Source organism: Caretta caretta, chromosome 9 (genome assembly GCF_965140235.1).
Source record: "Caretta caretta isolate rCarCar2 chromosome 9, rCarCar1.hap1, whole genome shotgun sequence".
Taxonomy (NCBI): domain Eukaryota; kingdom Metazoa; phylum Chordata; order Testudines; family Cheloniidae; genus Caretta; species Caretta caretta.
This window is the reverse complement of record NC_134214.1, coordinates 63203653-63224940: the sequence shown is the minus strand read 5'-3', so window position 1 is coordinate 63224940 and position 21288 is coordinate 63203653. Positions and strand designations below refer to the sequence as shown.

At 45.9% G+C, this 21288-nt stretch overlaps 1 protein-coding gene across 5 annotated transcripts in view; it reads left to right on the top strand.

The window, feature by feature from the left end:
- Positions 1–2454: 2454 nt before the first annotated feature.
- Positions 2455–21288, top strand: part of LOC125642773 (uncharacterized) — a 30888-nt gene continuing 12054 nt past the window's right edge. For 2 of the 5 annotated variants that reach the window (XR_012669961.1, XM_075132386.1), the window contains exons 1-3: positions 7978–10870; positions 18003–18347; positions 20403–20672. Coding sequence is in view for 4 of the 5 variants with exons in the window: in XM_075132386.1 (XP_074988487.1) it covers positions 10807–10870; positions 18003–18347; positions 20403–20672 (679 nt within the window). In the remaining variant the exon portion in view is untranslated. The other 3 variants (XM_075132388.1, XM_075132389.1, XM_075132387.1) reach the window with 3 other exon arrangements.

Below are 21288 nucleotides of genomic sequence, written 5' to 3'. Positions count from 1 at the left end.
ATTGAGGAATCATCCAGATATTAGTTCCCCAGAGGCAACAGCAAGGAAAGTAACCAATGCCTGGACAGGGTGTCAATCAGCCCATCAACAGTCATTGCCCAGCAAGGGAGCTACAATGCAATGACTCACCTGCATGAGCCACACCAGGGGAATTGCTCAACCTTGCTTGGAGAGACTCAGCAATGTCCCGCAGACATGCCTGGCCTTGTGCTCCCCAAGCACATGGACTGAGGGTATAAAACAGACAGAGTGGACACATACTGGGCCCTTCTCCTGCCCCCACGTTCACTGCAAGCAACTAAGACACTGAGAAGAAGACAAGACTCCAACAGAGGATATTGGCCCAGGTTTAAGGAAAAAACCTGTATATTAAGAACTTTAATGTCCAGTGGGATGAGAAAAACTGCTTAATCTAGATGTTGCCCAGTCTAATAGAGTTGAGAGTTTAGACTGCGTGCTTTTATTTCTTTTGGTAACTAACTCTGACTTTTTGGCTATCACTTAATATCACTTAAAATCTATCTTTGTAGTTAATAAATTTGTTTGTTTATTCTACCTGAAGCAGTGCATTTGGGATAACAAGACTGGTGCATGTCAATTTCTTTGTTAAACTGACAAACTCATATAAGCTTGCAGCGTCCAGGGGGCATAACTGACACTACAAGACAGAGGTTCCTAGGGTTGTGTCTGGGACAGGAGATATTGGCTAGTGTCATTCGGTTGCCCAATCTAAGGAGCAGCTTACATGCCAGAGGCTGTGCGTGAACAGCCCAGGAGTGGGGGTTCTCACAGCAGAGCAGGGTAAGGCTGGCTTCCAGAGTTAACGACTGGAATGACCTAGCAGATCACTGGTCCGGATAACACCAGGGGAATGTCACATTTGACAAATGGTGGCCCAATTCCCTGTTCCAGCAGAAAAAAGGATCTGAGGTGGAAGCCATCAGTTGCCCAATCTGCTATAGATGGTCATTGATGGCCTGTACTAAAAATCCTCTGTGCTGGTGGCCCAACCTCCAGGCAAATGGTCACTGATGACCACTTGTACTGATTTGGTGGCATATTAACTCCACCATCTTTTGGTGGTGAGGTTTATTTAGGAGGGGATCAGCTAACTGGGATGAAAAGGGAAGGGGTTCAGAAGGACAGGACAGGAGAGAAGAAGATTAAGAGGAGTAGGTAGGGTGACCAGACAGCAAGTGTGAAAAATTGGGACAGGGTGGGGGGTAATAGGTGCCTATAGAAGACAAAGCCCTAAATATTGGGACTGTCCCTATAAAATTGGGACATCTGGTCACTCTAGGAGTAGGTGTGGAGTGGAGACGTAGGGAAAGGGAAGATTGGAGCAAACAGCCCATCAGCACAGGGTAGAGAAGTTAGTTGCATGGTTTATATGAGCTAATGGTTTGCACAAGGCTACCAGGAAATAATTCTGTTGGATTAAAACAATAGCTCCTCTATTGAAATATAGCATTTATTCAGAAGGTCAAAATATGAGACGGAGAGAAAAATGCTTCCAGGTAATATATCGCTGTTTACACTGGGGGCACGTCTACACTTAAAATGCTGTAGCACTTCAATGAAGACACTACTCTACTGACGGGAGAGCTTCTCCTGTCAGCGTCGTTAATCCACATTCACAAGAGGCAGTAGCTATATCGATGGGAGAAGCGCTCCTGCCGACACAGCCATGTCTTCCCGAGTCCTGTACAGATACAAAACTTGTATCCGCATCCGATCTGCGATCCACCAACATAGATATAAAGTGGATATCTGCAGATTTGCAGGGTTCTAGATATAAAATTTGGATCCACATCCATCCATGATCCACAAACATGGTCCACTGATGTCTGCATCCGTGGATATCGGCAGATTTGCAGGGCTCTAGGTATAACGAAGTTGTTCTGGGGCATGGGTTTTTCACACCCCTGAGCAAGGCAGTTATACCAATGTATGTTGATAGTGTAGAGCTGGCCCTATGCTATAAACGTGTGCCAGTATTGGACATCGCTTAGGGGCATGGACACCAGTAAGCCATGCAGTTACTGCCCAACTCCGGGGCCAGGTCTACACTATAAAAACTTAGGGCAGGGCTACACTACAAACTTGCATCAGAGCTGAGGCACCAACGCAACTGTGTCACTGTAGGGCTTCTGGTCAAGACTCTCTAAGCGGATGGGAGAGAGCTCTCGGGCTGGCTTAGTTACTCCACCTTGGCAAGAGGCAGTAGTTATGTCTACACAGGGTGAAGGTCGGTATAACTTCGTCTCTGGGGCAGGGCTGGATTTTTCACACCCTTGAGCGATGTAGTTATACCGAAGTATGTTGTGTATAACTGGCCTTACATGGGTTTAACTGCCTCGCTCCGGGGTGTGAAAAATCTGTCCCCCCACATACTGATCTGATAGGCCGGGCTTCATGTAGACCTGCCTCTAGAGCCCTACTGGGGAGGAGCCTTATAGAGCAAGGCGAGGTCCCGGAGGGAAGGCAGCGGATATCATTCACCTGGGTCTTTAGCAGCCCTGGCCGCCGCCCTAGGATTGCTATTAACCGGGGTAAGTATGTTGTGTCATGTACAATTTAGGTTCGGATCCGCTGTTGGCGATCTGGCACCTTCTTGCCCCGGCTGCCAGCTGTTCGCTGGGCTTGTCTTTACTTTCGGTTTCACTCTTAGTCCGGTCACCCCGTCCTCAGCTGGGATTTTGCCCCTGATAGGATCTTTTATACCCCACCCCACCCCTCGCATGGGGCCAGCGCTGGGAAGAGGGTTACTAGGAAGGTTTCTTTGGTGCTTTTCTTCTCCTGCCCCCGCCGTGCAGGAGACCCGCGCTGCCCAGAACAAAGGGAAGAGGAAATCTGCCCGGAGCGCGTCCCTCTGCGGGCCGAGCCTCCGGCCCTTTCACACAACGATCTGCCCCAGCGACCCTTCTGTAGGTTTCTACGGACCGGGGTGCACCCGATCCTTGGCAGGCGCAGGCGGCTTACGGGTGTGGCCAGCACTGAGCGGTCAGACGCAAAAATCACAGCTTCCCTTCTCTCCGTAACGCAGCCCGCAGAGCACCCTGCGAGAGCCTCCATGCTTGGGCGTGTGCAGCTTTCTGGACTCTCCGCTTGTCGTGGCTCGGTGTGGGAGCCGGGCTTGGAGCAGAGGGTGCACCAGGGAGAGTTCACAGAAGAAGCCTTTATCTGCATAGGGCGCCCCAGGGGATGGGAAATGTTTTTAGCTAAACTAGGGACAGGCCGGGGGACGTGTCTGGAAAGCATTCCCTTCCCCTGGGAGCCTGCACCTGGTTCTCTCAAGCCTCTTGGGGAATAGACAGGGAAATTATTGCGTTATATTCCTGTTTTCCTTCCCAATATTGAATGGCAACACCCTTTTCTACCCCCTCCCCGGGGGACAGGAGATCCAGGAGCCATTCCCCAGGAGTCACAGACTGCTATGAACCTGGACCCTATAAGCATGTTCAGAAGGGTAGTGACATGTAACACTCACTACCTACTGATTAAAAGAAAAGGAGGACTTGTGGCACCTTAGAGACTAACAAATTTATTTGAGCATAAACTTTAGTGAGCTACAACTCACTTCATCAGATGCATCCTTATGCTCAAATAAATTTTTTAGTCTCTAAGGTGCCACAAGTACTCCTTTTCCTTTTGCGGATGCAGACTAACACTGCTGCTACTCTGAAACCTACCAACTGATTGGCATCTCAAGTTATAACCCAAGTTGTCTTCGCATCTTTTTCATTGTTAACAGGGCCCACAGGATTCCACTGCACCTCTAAATGAAGGAGTGCAGTAGGGAATACTAAATTCTGTGACTAACAATGAATGTGTATTGAGTTCTGATCACAAATATTATGGTAGCCCCCAAATGCTTTGATTGGGGTCAGACCCCATTGTGCTAGGCACCGTGTAATTGTTATAATCTCTTGCCTTGAAGAGCCTACATCCTGCAAAGGTATGTGTGAGTAACTTTACTCACATGAGCAGCCCAACTGGAAGTTAATAGGACTGTATCAGTAAGGTTAGTGTGTGTATTTGTCTGCAGGATCCAGCTTTGAGACAAGATGCAGCAAGTGGGTATATCAACAAAGAATGAGGGAATTGGAAGAAAGTAATGATAACATGGTTACTTCGGTTCAGTTGGGCATGTGAACACATGAAAATTATTCTAGAATAAGAAAAGGAGTATTTGTGGCACCTTAGAGACTAACCAATTTATTTGAGCATGAGCTTTCGTGAGCTACAGCTCACTTCATCGGATGCATACCGTGGAAACTGCACCAGCAGGACAGTGGGGTGGGAGGAGGTATTGTTTCATATTCTCTGTGTATATATAAAGTCTGCTGCAGTTTCCACGGTATGCATCCGATGAAGTGAGCTGTAGCTCACGAAAGCTCATGCTCAAATAAATTGGTTAATCTCTAAGGTGCCACAAGTACTCCTTTTCTTTTTGCGAATACAGACTAACACGGCTGTTACTCTGAAACCTGTCATTCTAGAATAAGGTAAGTTTTAAATTTAAAGCATTCCAGTGTCACTCCATGTGTAGATGAGCCCTTATTAATGGCATGCTGCTGTTTTAACTGCCACCTAGTTCCTTAAAAAACAGAAACCAAAATAGCACTTATTGCCCACTTCTAAATATTTGAAAACACTAAAACTTAGTGCTGGATGAAGCACTAGAAAATTTCCTGCAATGGCCCCTAGGGAACAAACTATACGTGACTTAAAGGTATCTTTCATGCACTGATACATAAGGTAAGGAACAAACATTTGTAACCAACAATAAACACGTTGGATGTCCACACTAGCCCTTACAAATATGTTAAGTGCCTCAGGTTAATTGATTTCCAGACAGGAGTCAGTGCTTCCGAATTTTCATCCTGCCGGTAAGCTTAGTTCTGGAAGTGTTGTGTCTTCCCGATTGGTCTGCATACTGATCTTCGGCTAAGTACTCAGCTGGTGTAAACTAGTGTTGCTCCAATGAAGTCAATGGAAATGCAACAGTTAACCAAGCTAAGCATCTGGCTTCATGTCACAATTGCTGCTACTTTTTGTGTGTCATTATATTTTGGCTTCTTGGGTCAGACGATTTTCTTGGAGACTTGCCTTTACCTTGGTAAAATGAGCTTAAGAAACCAAGGCAGAGAGTAGTCTCTAGATCAGTATATTCAAGCAATAAGTAGGAGAGAAGGACTTTTCATCGATTGAGTTAGATCTCGTGTAGTTGTGTCCCTGCCTTAGTCTAGCCTTTTACTGGTGTGGAGGAGTGTCTAAGGCCCAGATCCTCAAAGGTACCAATCAATGGCAGATAGGCACCTTAAAATCTTTGAGGGTCTGGGTGTAAACCACCTCCTGTATATCACAGAAAAATAGAATTGTGTTTCTTTCTTGGAAGTTACTGTGGTTTCTTTAATGTTTGGATTCCAGTTTTAAAGTCACTAGATGGTTAAACAGTTTTCCTTTCATAGATGCTGATCTGTTTCTTCTTGGAGACCCTGGGTAAAGGCTGCACATTCATTGCAGGTAATGTGCCCTGGAACTAGGCTCAGTCTATGTTTTATAAGTGTCTGTGTTTTAAAATGTGTGAAAGTGATTAGGCTCTTTGTTCTTGAGTCTGGAAGGCTATTTGCCTAACTAAACAGATTTAAAAAAAATCTGTATGTTGATTAAAACAGTTGTTAAGAAGAACTATATAGTGACTGCATTGTGTGTGTCTGTATTATAATGCATCTTGGATGTTACATTTTGGATGGGAAGTTATAGCAACATGTAATTAACTATTTTATGTTAATTGTTACCATTCATCATTATATACTATAGCAACAGAGGACAAAGAGAGCCTCTGCATACATGTAGGTAGAGCAGAAACCTGAGCTGGGATCCAGGCTGCATGAGAACTTGGCTCAATATTTTGTGTTGTGTTGGTGAACGTGTTTCCCCTTCCGCAACTTCAATGCCTAAAAAACTTCACAAATTACAGTGGACCTGAGACATGCTAATGGTCACTAACAAAAGAACATTATGGTGGAGCTGTAGCTTCTCCACAGTTAAACTAAAATCTGTAATGCAAATTTTAAGCATTTATTCTGTAGAAACCTAATTGAAATGGCAACAAACCAACCAATCATAACAACAGAGGATGTAAAGTTTGAGAACTAGATATCAAATAATAAAAAATGTATTGATAAAGAGAGACTCCTAAAGTTCAAAACCATCCCTTTTGATGAGAAATCTAAACCGCTCTGAGATGTGTCATTTGTTTACACAGTTGTTCCTCAAGTGCTGATTCTGTCAGTTACACATCGATAGTGTTTGTCTATGGAGCGTTTTATAACTTTGTTTTCATGATAGCAAATTTGTGCACCAAGCCAAATCCTCCAAAATATCTGCTGTGGGATGAATGCTCTCACTAGGGGGCAACAAAATGGCCAACAGATTCCCTCACCAGATGCTCTGTTGCCTAGGGAAAGCATCCCTGAGCTGGGCAAAAGACTAGAAGTTCAACTCTCAATTCTTCTAACTTCCGCTGTCCCATACAATTCACTGTATTAATAAGGCCATAAACTCCCAACCTTAAAAGACAGGGAAATGCTCCTGAACACCCCTATCTTTTAAAATAAGTAAGAGAGCTTACAGAAGATCACAGTCAGGAACAGAAACTAAGTTTCTGTTTCTAACATGACACATTCCAATCTGATCGACTAAACCACATGCTTTTTAGACTGAGTAAGCCAGTTTTGGTTCCCCTGTATCTAATCACTAAAAAAACACTCATCTTCCAGAGCCAGAGAGAGAATCCAGGATTCCTGATCATCAGTACCCTACTGTTGACTAATAAATAGTTGTGTAACCGGGTGGGGAAAATGTGTGTCAAGTCCTCCTCCGGTGGCTGATGTTCTCTACTACTGGTTACTCCTGTAGCTCCAGTAATAAGGGTTTATGCTCCAGTTCGGAAGGTCAAGGTGTTCATGCTCTGCTGCTCATCTGTGAGTGGGCTCAGAAGGATTCAGTTTTTGTTGATAAACATTGATTCTATTGTACACACAAAAACCAATGGAAAAAATATTTCTATTGATGATAATATAAACTTACAGATAGGCAAGATAAGAAATACTCTGCCTGAGAACTTATTAGAGTTTAAGATACCAAATATCTACTTGGTATTTTTTGGCATGTGATGTTGACAGTTTGTGTTTTCATGGTTATAAAGTTTTAACTTTTTGAGTCTCAGCATCTACTGCCATTAAACCATTATTGTCTAACCCCCCACCACCACCATAATTTCCTGCGGTTGTGAAAATGTAAATCAATAAAGAAGTTGGAAAAAATGCTTTAGAACAGACATTTATATTATCCATCAAAACTATAATAAAGATTAAATTCTTCCAAGCCTGTCTCTGCGGGATAGGATGGTTGTACATGATTTACGCTGTGATTAACCTTCTTTATCATAGTTTAAGTTCCAAAACTGTTTCAATCTGTAAATTATGGTGACTCGCCAAAATGCATCCATTGCACCATTCAGTAATTTGTCACATTTTGCTGATGTAACCCACTGATCACTGTGTGTGTTGTCCCAATCCACAGAGAATGTGAGGCTGTGAGAGTTCTCCTGAGAGCCTGCTTCTTTAAGACAGACTATAAAGGCTTATGCATTTAGCTCTGATGGTCATCAGTTCAGGTCCCTGTGTTGGCCAGAATGGTGGTCATTACTCCTGCAAGTGTCATACCAAGGACTAGAAACCCGGAGAAAAGATGAGTGCAATGGGCAGACCTGCTGGTGGAATACAGGCATGTGCCATGCTGCTGCAACAACATCTAGGTGTATTCAGTTTACAGAAGTCCATGAGAGAATCAATGGAGTGATTTTGGAAGTTACTGATCACACAGACCCCTTGGTGAAGGTTCCCTCCATCTGCCAGGAGATGTGTCACTGCTGAACATGGAGTATTGTTCTTCATGTACGTACTTTCAGTAACTTTTAAATGAGAATAAGATATAGATACAAAGAACTGACTGCATTGTGTTACAGTCTCACACTCTTCACAAGGGTTGACATTGTGATGTCAGCAGCATTAAGGCAGAAGAACATCCCAAGTGCACGGAATGTGTAACAAGAAGGTGCTGATCTGTTGATACAAAAGCAGAGGAGGTCTCATTAAGGTTTTGTATTCAAGAGCAAGTTTGAGAACATTGAAGTTTCTCGTTGTGACCTTTCTATATTCTAAATCAGTGGTTCTCAAATGTATTTGTGTCTGTAGTAGTTTATGTCCCTCGAGCTGCCCAGTTCTGAAGGGAGAGCAGAGAGCGGCAGCTACAGGCCAGGCATCCAGCTTTGAATGCAGTACCACCCTCAGCGGCAGTGGAGAAGTAAGGGTGGCATGGAATAAGTAGACCCCTATTCAGCCCAGCACCACACCACTATATCTGGCATCATAGCCCACGCAGTACTGCCCACCATCTCTCTGGGGGCAGGACTTGGGCAGATAGGTAGAATGCATTGGGAATACACTCCTAGGGTGCTGAACTTCCTCACACTCCTGCTCTTTGGGTTGAAGAACCAGTCCCGCTTTTGCCACCAAGGCTGTGCCTTCACTGCAAAGTTAACTTGAGTTATCGATACTCAAATTACTTCTCTCAAGTTAGCCAAGCCTGAGTGAGAGCAGACACACTGCAAAATAACACTCGTGTTGCTGTATCCACACTGGTACTTCACTCAGATGTGTGGTGGTAAAACTTTTGGGGGCGCATCGCATGGTTTTATAGATTAAGGCCAGAAAAGATCGTTATACCATCCCGTGTAACACAAGCCAAAGAATTTCACCTGGTTACTGATGCATGGAGACCAAATACTTATGTTTGGCTAAAGCTGACCTTCCAGAAAAGCATCAGTCTTGATTTGAAGAATGCAAGAGATGGAGAAACAGCCGCTTCCCTTGGTAGTTTGTTCTAGGGTACCCAGGGACCTCTAGGTTATCAACTAGCATAGGGCACGGAGGGCTCATAGGATTTTACAAGGATCCTCTGAGTTGGATATAAACATAATAATTCACTAAAGACTGGCATGTGAGATCTCTTCTGGGAGCTGGTAGGCCACTTGTCATCTTAATCATTGCTCTGTGTCTGGATGGGAGAATAATTAAGGAGTTAATGTTTCTATGCTGAAAATTATGTTCCTAGGGCAGATAACCAGCAAGTGACAAACTTCAAACATATTCCTTGCAGGTAGGGGGTAAAAGACACTTATCTCTCTCCTTGGTCATTGTGGATTGTCTGCTTTACAGGGGAAGTCTGTTTACATACTGAACCTGATTCTAATCAAGGGAGTGCAATATCTTCATGAGAGAGAATTTCCAGGAAGAAATAAAGAGCAGGCAGGGAATCCTGTTTACGGGTAAAGACAGTGAATTGTTGGGGTATAACTGGCAGTGCAGGTACACCCTGGATCTTTCACCAAGGAAGCAAATTGACAGCGTGCCTTGTCTCTTAAATGGAAGATCATAGTCATGCCTGGTTGTACAAAGCTGGAAGGATTTTAGGTGAGCATTGCTCCATAGGCCAGGAAAAGAGCTAGTTAAGTAAGTCTAGGTTCTAGAATGCTTGTTACAATTTTACTTTATATGTAACCATTTGGTTCCAAATCTTCTTTTGCTATCACTTGAGTCTCTATACTTTGTTAAACAAACTCTTACTTGATTTCACTATAAACATATCTCAGTGCTGTCTCTCTAGCGGAGCAGTGATCTGCGTTGAAGCTGGTAAACTGGGGTGTGCTGATGCTTTGGAAACAGTGGATCTGTGACTACTGCGCATGTCTAGTGGAATGGGGGCTGGACACTCCAGGGAGATGCTCAGAGAGCTTGAGGGTTGGAGCGTGCCTATCGCTAACCAATAAAGAGAGAGGGCCCTGCATAGGCCTAGAGGGGACAGTGGAGGGGCAGTGGAGTTAGGGAGCTGACTCCCAATAGGCACAGACAAGACTTCCTCTCACTAAGGGCGGGTGGTGGTGAGGTGCCTCACAATCCTGGGTACCCCCAGGAAGAGTCACAGTGGAGTAGTTGGCAGGATCTACACCCCATTTGCTCAAGGCACTTATATACCAGATAACATTGCTACTGGGAGATTCAAAAGTGAGACGGTGGGAAACAGGGAGAGAAAAACTATTATGTTTTGTTGTTTTGGGTTTATTTTAGGAAAGGGAAACAGAAGAAAAGACAACGCAAAATGAGCAAGCAAGAAACCTGAGCCAAACAGACCAGTGCTCGGTTTGAGCATCTGTGCACAGAACGTGGATTAGTTGCTATAGGGAAAACCCTTGAGGAAATGAGATCTGTGCTCATGAAACATAAGTGAGAGGCAGAGAAGCCAGACTCCTCAAAAAGAAATGGGGGGGAGGGGGTGCAGGCTTGGGAACTCTGCCTGGACCACATCCCAGTGAAGCAGTCCTGAAATTAGAACTGGCCAAGATGGAGGTCCAAAAGCTAGTGTTAGCCACGAGGACCAAAAGGCTGGAATTAACAGAAAGAGTTAGACAGAGGGCAGCAGACAAGCATTGGCGGGAGACAGAGAAAGCAGCACAAGTGGGGGCCCACTGGAGACTCATGCAGCTGGACAGTGGGAAGCCGAGAAGCAACAGCAGGAGGCAAAAGCCCAAGAAAGGGAGATGGAAAGGCAGCATGAGTTTAAAAAGCTGGAAATGCAAGGATGGAACCACCAGCCCATGGATCACGCAGCTGAGACAAACTGCCTGAGTTACAGGGAGCCTGGTTGCATTGGGAAGATTTGACCACCTTCAAAAAGATGTGTGGAGTACACAGAATCCCAGCTGAGCAGAGAATGACTGTCTTACTCCCCAAACTGCCTGGTAAAGCTGTACAAATTTTGAATAATATGGATGTAAATGATGCTATGTTGAATGATTGGGTTAAGGGGGTTTGTGTTTAAAACGTTTCAGATTACTCCAGAGGCATATTACCTAAAGTTTAGATGCCTCAGACAATGTGGAAAGTTACGTTACAGGGAACAGGTTTGGAAAATGGGGAATTATTTGACAAAGTGAACAAAAAGTACAGGGGCAGAAACTTATGACAGGTTGGTAGATCTGTTTTGCTCCTGTTCTGTGATGTCTGCTCTGATGAGGTGAGGATAGCAGTGGGGAAAATCCCCAGTACCTGTAGTTGGGACAGCTGACTCTTACATACAATTGAGATCATTCATAGAGTCCAGGTCCCAAAGGGAAGGGCAGAAGCCTGTAATAAAAGGGAGGGCCTGGCTTGTTTCTGGGAAAAAGGAGGAAGGAGAGGGGACTAAATGCCCGTCCTCCTGGTAACTCTAATTATTGGACCCCATCCCAAGAAGAAGGTCCAAGAAGGTGCTTCTCATGTGGACTGCTTGCTTGAATAAATGGAGAAAAAATGCCATATCTCTCCCGGTTAATGCAGCTACCCTCGAGTCAGAGACTTCAGTGGTGGCAGAAGGAGATCTAGTTAATTTGTTAAAGTCTGACCTCCTGGAGGTAGGCAAAGAGTTTATTAAAGGGGCCAAAGTAAATGGTAAAGTGGTCTGGGGTGGAGAGACACAGGAGCCTAGGTTTCCCTAGTCAGGAAATATGTGATTAAGGAGAGAGGTGGTAAAACTCCTGATCTTGGGCAGTTTAGAACCACAGTGCCTTTCGCCTGCATTGAATTAGAGTGAGAAGATTTAATGGGTACTTTAAACATGGGAGAGCTTAAGAATTTACCTGCTGATGTGTTGGTGGGAAGAGACGTAATATCACTGGCCAAAGCCATTAACTTTGTGATCCACAGCAAGAGGCAATATGTCCCTCAGTTCCCAGAAGTAAGTTCTGAGGAGGAAGGGGCAGCTGAGGGGGGAGAGGAGCCCTCCGCGCCCTTAGCAGCAGCAAGTTGTGATGCATCTCCAGGGAAGGGGAGGGGAAGGAAGGGAGGAGTTGGCCCCTTTCCTGAGACAGCTCTCAATGCAAGCAAAAGCCAAATGGATTTTGCTACAGGGCAAAGTGCAGAGACTTCCCTAGAAAGCATATGGGAGGCTATCCTCACCAATACCGCAGACAGAGAGAATGGGGCAGTTCTTTACTGAAGAGGGAAGAATTTACAGGAAATTCCCAGCTGGGAAAAGTAGAAGTCCTGGGGAGCTCAACAAACAACTGATCATGTCCCCAAAGCATCATGCGGTGTTAATGCTGCTAGCCCACGATTGCCCTTTTGCTGGTCCCTTAAGACTGGAGAGGACATATGAAAGGCTAAGGGAAAACTTCTCTTGGCCCAATACTTAGAACAAGGTACACGGATACTGCAGGACTTGCAACTTACGTCAAAAGTGGAACAAGCCTGTTGGGCACTTTAGGATCCTTTGCATCCTTTACTAGTAATCAGAGAAGCATTTTTTCAGGGTTGCCGTAGATATTACAGGACCCTTACCCAGGCCAACCCACAGAGGGAAAAGATTTTTATTAGTGGTGGTGGATTTTGCTGCCTGGTGTTCAGAAGCCGTGCGCCATCAAATGCAGAAGATAGAAGAGTGCCTCAGCAACTGTTTCCTGTATTTAGCAGGCCGGGCTTTCCAAAGGAAATCTTATCAGATCGTGGGTCGCATTTCATGTCCCAGCTATTTGGTGTGTAATGAAGGGTGTGTGAGGGAAAGCAACTGAAATCTGCCCTGTTCCACCTAAAAAACAATGGTTTAGTGGAGATGGTCAACAGAACCCTAAAATCTATGCTGAAAAGGTATGTAAACAAGAGACCAAGAGACTGGGATATAATGTCCCCGTGTCTGCTTATCATGAAGTGCCTCAAGCATCCATGGGGTTCATCCCATTTGAGCTCCTGTTCGGAGAAAAGTCAGATGTCCCCTGGATCTCATCAGAGACTCCTGGGAGGGTGGCTCGGAAGCAGAGGGGGGAACCAGTGGCTGAATATGCGCAAAGGTTTAGGGAGAAATTGATGGTGCAGTGAAACCTCCAAAAAGCCAGGAAGCTCACAAAGAATAATATGATCGCAACACCTGTGATTGCTCATTTCATGCAGGGGTTTGGTACTGGTGTTACTCCTTGTCAGAAGCATAGGCATAGTTTGACTGCTATATTTGGGGGGGCAAAGTGCAGGCGTGCATGCACGCAGGAGCGCATGCTGAAGCCAGTTCCCTCAGCTCAGTCCCGCCCTGCCTGGAGTGGTACCTGGGCTGCCGGTGCTGTGGGAGGATAGGCCCAGCAGCTGCTGCGGCCACCTGAGCATGGGAGCTGCGGCCACTCTGGCACCAGCTGCTGCAGCTATATGGCTGCTCTGGTGCCTCCCTGTGCTCCTGGCCACCTCCCTGCTGGGGGGACACCACATGCCGGGCTCCTGCTTCCCCCCAACACACATTACCATATCCCTTTCTCTTCCCCATCCCTTCCCCTCCCCACTGCACCCACCCTATCCCCAACCCGGCGCTCCACCATCCCCTTCTCTTCCCCCTGCCCTGTGCTACCCCGCCTTCCCCACTGTCTCTTCCACCCTTGCCCTGCCCCCCCTGCCCCACCCCCGTGGGCTCCCACAGTTGTACAGGAGAGGCGGGCACTAGGACCCAGGAGGCGGTGTCCAGCTGCAGAGGTAGTGACCCAGGGCAGCTGCTCCATCCCTCTCCCTGCAGGACCTGGCCGCCAGGGACAGGAGCCCAGCAAGCCTGGGGTGGGAGGGGTGCAGCGTGGGAAGGATAGAGCCCCCCAACAGGCCGATGAGCAGAGTAAGCCCTGCCGGGCAGTTCAGCACTCGCAGAAATCGGGGGGGGGAGGTAGTGGCACGTTCCCTCCCTGTACCCCCCATGCCTCGCCTCTCTTTGGGAGGGCATTACTCCCCTGCCCCACGCCAAACTACGCCTATGGTCAAAAGGTACAAGATGCAGAACTCATGGAAGGGGTTTTGAAGTGGTGGAAAGGGCTAACGATGTTCACTGCAATGTGCAGAGGCCCCCCCTGCAGGATTACACCTCAGATTGTGCATGCAAACAGGTGAAAAGCACATCACAAGCGTGGAGCCAATGTAACCGTGGTATGCTGTGTAGTGGAGAACTGTAAGCCCCTCGGATTGATCTAATTACTGAATGCCCTAGTGACACCCCGCTAAAGAGCACACGCCCCACAGCAGGCAGACGAAGCTTCCATACGCAAACTGCAGGTGAATGCCCGGAGCCCTGCATACCCCCAGGAAGCATCACGATCATCCTTACTGCTTAGGGATACGGCACTTATTTTTCCAGTTAGAATTCGCCTGACTTTAACTTCCAGCCATCAATTCTTGTTCTCCCTTTCTCCATTGAATTAAAGAACCCATTAGTACCCAGTTGTTTCTCACCATGAAGGTACACAGAGACTGTAATCAAGTGGCATCTCAGTCTTCTTCGGTTAAGCCAACCAAAGTCTCTCATTGTAAGGTACTTATTCCAACCCTCAAATTATTTTTCTGGCTCTTCTCTGCACCTTCTCCAGATTTTCAATAATCCTTTTTAAAGGATAGCACTACAGTAAACTGAGTCACTCTATGAAGACCTTTGCAGTATATTGTGAGAGACTCTGTCCTTTCTGAGCATATGTGTGGAAGTTAAAGTAAACCAATTCCAGTTTTGCACACTCCAGATTTCTCTCTGTGGCCTTCACTGCAACTTGTGGCAAGGCATGGGTTCAGCTTGCAGCAATGACTGGTGCCAAATGTTGACAAAAGGAAGACGATCCAGATCAGTAGACGTCGGGAAGGGCAGTTCGGCAACTAAGGAGAGCACACAGGCTACATGCAGAACTGCCGGACTGGAGATGGCTGATGCAATTTTTTATTGTATTAACAGATCCATTATTTTAGGCTGATGAATGCTGACTGGTGACCCTGAACCAGGACCACAGTCGCAGAATGGTGTGACTACATCTTCACGCAGACCTCAGCCCAGAACTTCTGCATGAGGACAGCCCCATGTCCAGATCGGTGTGTCGTGCAAGCCAGTCCATTAGCACCAGAATATGCAGGGGAATGGCCCAAAAATGGGTTGCTATTGCCCTCTAGAAGCTGGCTACTGCAGGTGGTTACAGAGCTGTGGGTAATCAGTTCAGCATTGGCAAGTCAGCTGTTGATTTGGTAGTGATGCATGTTTGCCAGGCAACTGTTGTTTTGATTTCACCCCTGCTTGGTGAAGATAGGAAATGTGCCTGAAGTAAGAGCTGTCTTTCAGTGAATAGACTTCCAGCCATCCATGGTACAGGTGTACCTCTTATCATGCCCCTGACCTAGATGACAATGTTTATATAAACAGGAATGGATGAACTTGCTCCTTATGGAGGCCTTGGTAGACCATACAGGGAGGTTCATAAACACCTACATGGGATGCACTGGCAAAGTGCATGAAGCCAGGATAATCTGGAGACCCAGTGTATTCAAATATGGCCAAGCTGGGACCTTATCCACAGTTTTTGGGTGGAAGATGAGTGGGGAGTCTGTGCCCACTGTTATAATGGGGGACCTAGCCTATCCTCTACTGCCCTGACTCATTAAGGCCTACCCTGGTGTGGGATCACATGGCAGAAGACAATCTGACTATGCCCTGAGCAGGTGGTGGAATGTGCATTTGGCCAGCTGAAGACAGGAGGGTGTTGCCTACAAGCCATTTGAACTGCAGTGTATAAAATGCCATTCATGTGATTGAGGCATGCTGTGTACTGCACAAGGATGTGAGGATAAGTGGGAGTACTTTGGCCAGGAATGGGTCACTTGTGCTGTTTTATGGCCTTCATCCAGCCAACCAGAAAGTCCACCTCTGGAAACTGAGACTGGGTTCAGGAGAGCATGGGAAATATCTCTGTGCATCATAACAAGACAGAAATTGCAACTTTATCTCCCTTTACATCCCATCTATCCCTACACTTCTCTGCTTATTGCATGTGTGTGCCACACAGAAGGTTCCTTCTTCCTAACAAGAAAATGGCAATTGCTTTCTGTTTATTGCCACAAATGTTTTGGTATTTGTGTGTGGCTTTGGGTCATTAGCTTGATGTGGCAAAGGATGGAGGGCTGTGAGGGGAAGGCCAGGGGGGTAGATGGCCTTACAGTTTTTTCGGGCTGTGGTGGCATTGGCTGATGAGAGCTTGCTGGAGATCCCTGGCTGGAAAAGAGAACAGTTCTTCCAGGTCTGTGGTAGAAAACTATCCCTGTGTGCCATGGAACTATTTCATTGTCTGGTGACAGATGGGAAGATTAATTATTTATTAGAGACGACTAGTGAGCTACAGGCTGTGGTGCATGGGGAGTTTGTCTTGCCCCAAAATCTGTCTCTCAGGAGTTCCTGTAGAATGAAAAATTCTTCTGCATCATTCCACAAGTGGACAAAAATTTGCACCATCATAAGCAAGATGTTGATTTAGGATGCAACAGCATAGAACCACCATGAATGTGCCTTTGCAACCTTCCCCCCCACCCCCGCTTTCACCTTAGTACCACTGAATAGCTCAGCTTGGGCAGTCCTGTAATGTCATATGAGGATCTGAGGAGCCCTAGGGTTTTGTTTTGTTTTTTTATTCCTGTAACTGTGCAAAAAGGTTATTAAACTCTGAAACTTTTCAAAGTAGCCCAATTTATTGGAAGCGGGCAGTATTTCAGGAACACCTGGACCAAATGACCTCAAATTTGCTTCAGTCTGCTCAGCCCTTCTTATGGCATAATTATCCAGGACACTCTCCCCATGCGGGTGAATTTTGGATATTAAAAGCAGCTCATCTGTAGTTTGAGGAGGGGAGAGGCGTGTGGCTGGGGAACTGCTGGGCCAAATCACTCCATACTTTCACCACTTATGCTACCTCTGGTCTTGGTGAGGTATCGCAATCTTAAAGAAATTTTGAAAAATTGGCTCTGAAACAGAAAGCTCTGCTCAGCGTTAACTATGGAGTCACGAGTGCGCCGTAATATTTCAAATCACTGTTCAGACAGAACTAGTGAACACTAACAGCAACCGTGTGAGGAAGGTAAGTCCTTTCATTCCCATTTTACAGATGAGGAAAATGAAGCATTCAAATAGGCCAACATATTTAGATATGTCAGTAAGTAGCCTGTTTTTGTTTTTTGTTTTTTCAGATCCTGGGCTCTGGATTGCGTAAAAGGTAGAAGTAAAATAGCCAACTATGATGTGTTGGAGAGGAGTTCACAAAACCCTGTTCTGCAGAACAATTATTTTGAGGCGTTTTCAGACAATGTCCTTGACAGACAGTGCAGCCCTATTCACCTGCATTGTGATGCTATTCCTGTCTGCCTGATACTATTCCCATACTCGGCATGTTTTTCAGGAGCAAGTTCTACACAGTGCCCACGAAGTGCAGTTTCACAGAAATGTGTTTTCCAAGAAATGCTGCTTCCCTTCTTGGCTATGAGACAGCATATTCGTTTCAACTACACATCAGTATAGTCCTTGTCCTTGCCCCAGGGCGTGAAGTTTCATCACAAACTGTTGGTGGGATTTCCCCCTTGTTAAAATATAAGCAGCACAGCTTTGCTTACAGTATTATGGTAGAGGCATAAAACCTCTATACTGGAGCTGTCCACTGCCAGCGTAAAACTTGCCTATGCAGGAGATGGGAGCTTTCGCAGGGGCAATCCAAGACTGTGAGTGAACTCCAACAAGACCTAAGGCTTGACTGAAATGTCCTCACTTTCCATTCCAAGTGCCAGGCATGCTTCTTTGACATTGCCTTCACTAACACACCTAGCACAGCAGAGATAATATTAAAAATAAACAACTATAAAACCCTCAGATAATTTTCTTCAAGAGGAAAAAGAAGTAAGGGGGAAAACCCTTGACAAATGCTAGTCCCCTTGTGCAATGCACTTCTGGAAGGTCCTCTGGTGCTAAAGTGGTGAGGATGGTATAAACCTTTGAATGACCTGGTATGGAAAATGCCCTTTGGACTTTGATTTCTGACTGACTCTTTTTTTATGCTTTTCCACTTCTCTTCCCCGTCTGGCTAGTGCTGCTGGTAGCTTTTCAGTGGACTTCAGAAGCAGCAAGACCTCTGGAAAGAAAAGCTGCAGCTGTGGGATCCTCAGTGCTGCTGTCTGCACCGGACAACATAACAGACATCAACTTCATCCAGTGGGAATATCTAAATGGCACCACATGGGACTTCATTGTGCAGTACTATGTGGGGTCACAAAAGCCGACACTCTATGCGCCCTATGGAGACAGAGTCATTTTCTATTCGCTTAACGGCTCCCTCTTGCTGGAAAAACTACACGAGACAGACAGCAGGGTCTACAAAGCCAGTATCAATCTGATCGAGAGCGAAGCCAGGACAACCCTTCTGAAAGTTCTCAGTAAGTGAGAGACACTGAGGTCTTACTCTTCCAATGTTTACAGATCAGTACATTAGAAGGATCCATTCAATCCAGGGTGTGAATTGGAATAGTCATAATAGAGGGGGATTTTCAGCAAACCACAAAGGAGTTGGGAAGGCCAAGACTATAATAGGGTTTCAAAAGAACTAGATAAATTCATGGAGGATAGGTCCATCAATGGCTATTAGCCAGGATAGGCAGAGATGGTGTCCCTAGCCTCTGTTTGCCAGAAGCAAATGGGCGGCAGGGGATGGATCACTTGATTACCTGTTCTGTTCATTCTCTCTGAAGCACCTGGCATTGGCCACTGTCAGCAGACAGGCTACTGGGATAGATGCACCTTTGGTCTGACCCAGTATGGCCATTCTTATGTTCTTATGAGCAGGACGGGATGCTGATGGACTCACTTAGAAATGTCAGGGAGATCTGCGAGCCCCGGAATGGGGAAGGCTGTATCTGATCCTGCACTGGGAAACATGTATAAGGAAGGGGCTCTGAACCCCCAGAATGATGGAGACTCGATGTGTCAGGGAGGTGCTGTGTTCAGTCTGAATGTGCTCTGTGAAACGGCTCTCTGCTCTGGTGGCCCCGTGCCCCATGCACAGAACAGCTTTGATGCCCCTTGTAGGGGAAATCACTTGGGAGTGACTGTCCAGCATGCTACACAGGGAAACATCTGAATGACACCTATTGTTAGTAATGCTCCAGGGTTGAATGCCTGTGCTCGCTCCTTAATGGCCAGCTCTCTAAGCACAGAGCACCAGTTAGAACAGAGCTGAGGGAGGGGAAAATGTAGTGGCAGAAAACCCTGGAAAAATCTCACACGAGGATACAATAGCTCAGCACATCGCCCTCTGAACAAAACAATTGCCCTCACCCTGAGCATTGTGCTTCCATCGTTTATTTTTTGCTTTGTCTGTGTATGGTAGCTATTCATGACAGGGGGTCAATATAGTGAAATTTCCTTTAAACTGGTCTTAGATCCTTATCATCTACAATGTTAATGCAATATTAATGCATTTGTGGCCCATAAATATCTAATATATTTATATTTGTTTTAATTTTTGTAAACATATTACATGGGTCAGATTCTCTATGGGCAATTTGTTTAAAAAAACAGAGCAATGTAAATAAATTAAAATAAATAACTAAAAATTATAACATCTGGATATATTAAAAGTCCATCTCAGGAAGTCTTGTTTCAGGACTCTTCTCTCTCCAGATATGTTATACAAGAGAAATGGCACAGCAATAATATTGAGAACACGGGAATCCCCATACCAGGTCAGACCGGAAACCTGGCTAGTCCAGTATCCTGTCTCTGACAGTGGCCAATACCAGCTGTTTCAGAGGAAGGTGCAAGAAACTCCTTAGTGAACAGTTATGGAATGCCCTGCCCATAGAGGAATTTTCTTCCTAACCTCCTCAGTTAGTGGCTGTCAACCTGTGGCCATGAGTATTTATATTCCTTCTTTTTAAAAAATGTTTGTTTAAGCCTATCTAATGTCACCGTGAATGTTCTCATTATTAATGTAAATGTCTAATCCTTTTGTGAATCTTACTAAGCTCTTGGCCTAACTGATATCTGGTGGCAGTGAGTTCCATAGGGTAGCAGTGTTTTGGACATTCAGTGCACTGTGCAGCCACCCTGATTCATCTGCTGCTGCTCTTCTCCTTCCATGGTTAAATTGAGGGCCGCTCTGAATGGCTGGTCTGGGGTTTAATCTGTAAATTGGAAGCTAAATCCTTATAGATTACATTTAAATTGAATAGCTAGTTCTGTATTCATTTACTTCATCACTATTTTATTATAAACAACAACGACAGATTTTATTTGACTTTAACCCACTAACAACGTAACCCCTTCTCCTGAGTGCTGAACTTCCACCCAGTCCAAACTCCCCAGTGCTCACTCTGGCAGGGACTGATCCCTGCTCATCTTATCTCAAGTGTGGTCCTGAACCCCTGTAACTCCAGGAAAGAAACACACATGTTATGAAGACTGGTGCTACACCAGTGTTGTATATTTTTCAGGGCCTGTGTCCCAGCCGCAGATATGGAGCAATTCTAGCCTGGCAGGTTCACCGATTGAATTATTCTGCAATGTGCCGGAGGGAACAGTGGAGAACATTGACTGGGAGAAGGATGGAGACCCTCTCCCCCAGGAAAGATATTACCTTCTTTCTGGAAGTCCCAGTGTGTTGCACATCGGGAAAGGGGAAAAATCAGACTGTGGCTCCTATTCCTGCAATGTCAGCAATGAGATCAGCTGGCAGGAATCCTCGCTGAACTTGACCATTGTCAGTGAGTGTTGCATTACTCCCGGGCTTCAGTTTATTGTGGGTAATTCTATAGCTGCCCTGTTTCAGAATAGCTGTTACGCACTAAGATATAGAACAGTGGTGTGCAACCTGCGGCCCGCAAGCCACATGCGGCCCAGAGTAATCTGATTGCGGGCCATGAGACATTTTGCTGATGTTGACTGTACGCAGGCATGCTCCCGCCCCTTACCAGCTCCCAGTGACCATGGTTCACCATTCCCGGCCAATGGGAGCTGCAGGAAGTGGCAGCCAACACGTCCCTGCGGACCGCCGTTTCCTGCAGCTCCCATTGGCCGGGAACAGCGAACTGCGGCCACTGGGAGCTGTGGGGAGCCGTGCCTGTGGATGGTCAATGTCAACAAAATGTCTTGCAGCCAGCAATCAGATTATCCTGGTGCGCCGCAGGTTGCCCACCACTGATATAGAGCCTGTCTGAATACATTTCTACTTTGGCCACTAGACAGCAGAGTAAGAACCAAGTTTGTAGTTTCCCAGTGGTTGGTAGATGTGTTGTATCAGGTCAAAGGTGGGCAGTGTAACACCCAGAACTCTCCTACCTATTGATGTGCTATTTGAGTACATTTACTTGAATGAACACA